General features: G+C 30.7%; 1 protein-coding gene across 1 annotated transcript; it reads right to left on the bottom strand.

Annotated features, from left to right (window-relative positions):
- Positions 1 to 4,908: 4,908 nt before the first annotated feature.
- LOC112522791 (B3 domain-containing protein At2g31420-like) lies at positions 4,909 to 5,649 on the bottom strand. Its single transcript, XM_025132098.1, has one exon. The coding sequence runs from the start codon at positions 5,647 to 5,649 to the stop codon at positions 4,909 to 4,911; it is 741 nt and encodes a 246-aa protein (XP_024987866.1).

Below are 5,649 nucleotides of genomic sequence, written 5' to 3'. Positions count from 1 at the left end.
CCCTCCCTCCCTCTCTCTCTCTCTCTCTCTCTCTCTCTCTCTCTCTCTCAAATGTTCCTAAAATCATACAAATCAGATTAAATCTTCAAGAACAATTAAAATTGAGTAGAAAAAGATTTTCACCAATATTGAAATTGTATTTCTTGAGAGAAAAGTACAAGATGATTAACAGCACTAATCAGAAATTATGAACTGAACTAATTACAATTAGAGAACTAAAGACTATTTATACTAAAAAACTAGTAAAACCTAACTATTACAAAACAAATACAATGAGAGAACTTGAATACAACATTTAAGCATAAACTTGAACCCAACACTGTCTCTTTCTCTCTCACACACACACACATATACATAACCTTTATTGTCACCTAGAAAAAGAAAAAACCTTCCTTGGTTTTAGGTACAATCCAACATAAACATACATTTTATGGTTTATGCTATAATTTATACTTGTACATATGAATGGATGTATAATGTTAATATGGATGGGTGAATTAGTAGATGTATGTATGTAGATGAACTATAATATGAGAATAATGGTTATGATGAGAAGCCTAAAAAATTATATGTATTTTTGATCATTTTTAATCTCACATTCACTCATGAATTATGTATATATCACGGAAATTGATCCGGTGTATCTTGGTGCACCATATTAGTGTTGATCTCAAGTAGGATTGATTCAAGGATGAAGATTGATTCTTATCTTTCTCAGCATAAGTTCCATTTTCCGCAGCCCTATGTATATTTGTTATCTTATAATGTATTTTCTTAAAATTATAAAAAAAAACTTTGAATTTTAAGAACGCAATATATATGAAACATTAAACATAAATACTAATACATTGCTGGAAAACATAAAAAAAAAAAAAAATTGATGGAACAACAAAAAGTGGAGTTATAAAAGGAGTGGTAGATTACGATGTACATCTATGAACATTTTGGTAAAGTACTACGACAAAATTGATTTTATAAGACCCTTAAAATGTAGAAGCTTTCTAAAAAAATATTTTATAAGACCTAGGTTTATAGTACTAAACTAAAAAGTTTATATCTAAAAGTATTACAATATGTTTATAGAACGTTTTTAAGCGTTTTAACAAGTTTTTAGACTGTTTTTATAATAAAATATTGCATTGACAATTTCATACTATAGTATTTGAAAATTTGTTCTATAAACACAAATATCATATAAAAATATAAATATAAGAATCTTCTCTGAAATGTTCTATAAACTGGGATTTGAATAACAAGTTTATATAGTAATCAGGGATGTTGAGATCTGTATTAAGAGAGTAAAACAATAAATACGTGTAAAAAATGTAAATGAAATAATTTGAAATAATCTATATTAAAAGGGTTGGTAATTTTTATAAATAATAGATGAATTAATTTGATTTTTATTTAATAAAAATAATCAAATTAATTAAAAAAATAAATAAATTGAAGTTAATAAAAGGACCACCCTTGCAAATAAAACGTTTTGCCAACTAAGAATATATACAACGGTTATTTGTAAAAAAAAATAATCGAAGACTCGGACCGATTTGGGTCCAGCCCGACCTGACCCATCCCAGTTTTTGGCCAATCTTTAATTATATGTATGAACGGAAACGTCGAAAAAGTTAGTAATAATGTTCTAAAAAATCAAATATTAATCATGGGCTGTAAAAAAAATTATTAAAGGAGATTTGTGGAAAAAGAGAAAGAATAGCTTGCACAACCCGATGCACATCAACCATGTCTACCAAGTTTTTGCCATTTGATTTATTGTTAAGTTATTTTAAAATCATTGGTTAAAGTTTATTTTTTTAATAAGTATCAACATATTTTATTCAGCTTAAATTTATATATTATTAATAAATTTTATTACAATATTAAAATGTTACAAAAAGATATATAATTTTTCCATCATCTACTTTGTTCAAAAGATTTATTAGTGTTATATATATATATATATATATATATATATATATATATATGAATTATAACTTGAAATACATACAGGGTTTAAATCTGATTTAAAAAGGTGAAAATGGCTTTGATCTTCCAAATGCTTAAGTTATATTCAAGATGAGCAAGAAGATAATAAAAATTTACTATTTACAAAATAACAAATGTTTAATTTAGGGTCGTTTACCCAAATGCTTATCGGTAAGTGTTTACTGATATAAATCAACATTATAATTTACTTTGATAGTAAGATTTCAGTACATCAAAACATATCGAGTGTAACAAGTTACTAGGTAAGTGCTTACCTGGGTAAGAGTCGTCATCATTACTTACCGGGTAAGACTCTCTATCATTTTCATTGCTCTTACCCGGTAAGCACTACAACAAAATTGGGTTTATAGGACACCCACGATCTCTAAGTGTCCCAATAGAATACTTTATACGACTTAATTTATAGGACAAAAATATAAAGCGTCATATCTAAAGACGTTGTAATAAGTTTATATGACGTTTTTGGGAATCCTAACAAGTTTTTGAGGACATTTTTAATACAAAGTGTCACATTAACAACTTTATAAGACACTTTTGAGAAATTGTCCTATAAAATCAATTTTTTATAGGACAATTTTTCAAATAGTGTCCTATAAAGTTGATAATGAGACGTTTTATATTAAAAATGTTTTAAAAAACTTATTACGATATCAAAAAACGTCATATAAACTTAATACAACAGCTTTAGATATGACACTTTATTTTTTTGGTCCTATAAACTAAGTCCTATAAAAAGGTCTATTAAGACGTTTAGAATTTTGGAGTGTCATATAAACCCGATTTTGTTGTAGTGAAGATTCTTGACCCTTCTCATGTTCATCCGATAAAGAAATTTATTCAGTAAGCACTTACCAAGTAAGTATTTAGTAAACGACCCCCTACTTTTTAAAATAAGAAAATATTGTTTTTTACTTTCTAATTTGTATTTTGCTCCTTAGATATGGACATTATTCTTCAAAAGATAGAAAACTAGAGAAAGTTTTTAAGTTAAAAGAGAATTTTCTAAAATTTGATATACGGAGAGCACATAAGTTTTTATTGATTCCCACTAATTAGATTGAATTATTATTATATTATATAAATTAACTTTAAATAAATATATTAAGACGATAAATTTATAAAATATTTTAATAAATTATAATGAATATTATAGTATCTAAAATACAAAATCTGGAGTTAAATATATATTTTTTTAAAATTTTGACTTTTAGTACGGTTTTGTAATCAAGCTTCTCAAAATTAATTAATGAAGTTTTAGTTAAACAACTTCGCAAAAGAGTTTCATTAGGGGGTGTTTGGGATTGCTTATTTGAAACAACTTATGTTTTTTTACAAAAACACTTTTCAACTTATTAGAAGTCTGAAGGGTTTAACTTTTTCAAAAACTCCTTCTTACCGGTTTGACACCGGTATAAGTTGCTGATCCAAATACTTAAAAATGCTTATTACCGGTGTCATACCGAAATAAATCAATAAGTTATTTTTATAAGCAATCTCAAACACCATTTGAGGAGGGAATCTATCATATTTTTTTCCATTGCTTCCCTTGATCATACAAACAAGATGCATAACATTATGAATGGCAACCACATATGGGCAAGCTTCATAAACGCAACTATATTGTTCGAATTAGAGATAAACAATGTCGGCTTTTCCCGTCCGATAAATAGCCTGACCGAACGTTTTCAAACCGGGCTTTCAACTTCATGCTTATTACTCTTATCATTTAGATTGTTTTTGTAGTTTCTTCTTATCATTATTTATCTTAAAATGTTAATCTTCGGATATCCATACTTTTAACTTCATGCTTTTATATAAATTAATTATTGGATCTTGTAAATATGATACTAATAATCGAATCACTATGAATTAATTACTGGATCTTGTAAATATGATACTAATAATTGAACCACCAAAATTCTTTTTTGAATCAGGAATAGACAATCTTTTCTATACAAGTTTAACATGTTTCAAAATATATACCGTCTAGTATTGATCATGGTGCAACGAATGGAAGCATCTACAGGACATCTAGTCGATGCATGCCGCTCCTTGGTGGCAAGATCTTACGTTCGGGTTTCACTTGATGTGACGAAATTAACACGCTACATTAATTGAACTTTATGGGCACTTTTTATCTTCTTTTGGTACAAAAGAAAAAGCACCCAACCACAAGGGTGGTGTCTAAGTGGTTTTAGATTGAGCTCTAAATGTCAAAAGTGTCCGGAGGTTCAAATGCGGTGACTCAGGACTACCCGCAGAGCTGGTGGTCGTTCTGGGATTAGTCAGCTCGCATAACGAGTTAGATAACCAGGTTAATAAAAAAAGCACACAAAAATTGATTTGGTTTTCGATGAGTACCAATTGACCATCTTCTTGTTACGACCCATCTCGAATCTCAGCTGCTATTTCCTTAGGAAATTTAGTTATGTATATGATACAAATTAAAACAACCTGTATATATATACAAGCATGGTTTCTTGATCATCAATTAAAGGTAGTCCCCAGAAATTCTACTTAATTTATTGAAAGTGATGTCAATTGTTCTTCTAAATTTCAACTTTGAGTTTTGATCACCATCGACATTTTTCCTCTTCCGCAAGCAAGAAACGTTAGATGTTCGATTCCGTCGCATGTGTAATATATTTATTTATGCAACATTTAGATCAGAAAAACTCATGAGCCCCAAATAAAACAAGAAAGAAACTTTAAAAGAACCCTTTATAGTCGTTAACCGTAATCGGCATGAACCAACTAGTTTTAGGGTATTACTTCAATACTTAAATCAAATCATGAGCCGCTTGAAACCATAGCAATCAAATCAAACAGAATCTTCAAAACAACCCCATACATATACCTTACACTACTCCTTCATCATGTTTAAGAGTTTTAGGGTATTGATTACACGCATGCAATGGCAAAACACAGCTTCTCCTCTCTACGAAACGACCACACCTGTACAGTGGTGTTTGCTGTCAGATACTCCTTGTTCTTCTCCACGAACTGATTCCAGTTGGTCTTCAGAACGTAATTGCTCGTGGATTTCAAGTTCCACATCCTCAACGTCATCGGGTTCGTGTGCATTTGCAGCGTCGGCCCCAGCAGTGGTACCTTAAACTCACCATCTCTATCCAGCAATTGTTTCTCATCGCTTGTCAAGAAGTCAAGTGTCTCCAGTTGGTTCATCGGCATGCTTAACCTGTTTTGGTTTTTTGCAAGATCGGTGGCATACAAGATTTTCTGGATCACCAGTTTCAAGTCGGAACCTTTCATCTCTCCGGTGATGAACTCTTTCAGACGCTCTGTTGTGTTGTTGCTAATGACCGGGGAACGGACATGCATCTTTTTATCTTGAATCTTCATCCTCTTCTTCTTGTTCTCATCTTGATCATCTATGGACGAAAGTGGACGCTTTTTCACAGGTTTCTTGGTGAGTTCGTGATGATGAGACGATGAGGCCTGGTCCTGACGAGCAAAGAGTTGCATCTTGTGTTGCACCAATTCATTAATCTTTTGCAGATAGTATTTGTCCTCTTCGGTCATCACATATCTGCCGGTGGCCTTAACACCAATAGTAGTCTTTGGAGGTTCAGCTTGCAGCATCAACCTGAGTTCAAGAGGATCCTCATTCTGATGTTCCAT

The sequence above is a fragment of the Cynara cardunculus genome (genome assembly GCF_001531365.2).
Source record: "Cynara cardunculus var. scolymus isolate 2C chromosome LG 12, CcrdV1, whole genome shotgun sequence".
Lineage (NCBI taxonomy): Eukaryota > Viridiplantae > Streptophyta > Magnoliopsida > Asterales > Asteraceae > Cynara > Cynara cardunculus.
The sequence above is the reverse complement of the archived record's forward strand: the minus strand, read 5'-3'. Positions and strand labels throughout refer to the sequence as shown.

Bases quoted from the DNA above. Each gene is read 5' to 3' on its own strand.
- LOC112522791 (XM_025132098.1), bottom strand. From the start codon at position 5,649: ATGGAACATCAGAATGAGGATCCTCTTGAACTCAGGTTGATGCTGCAA.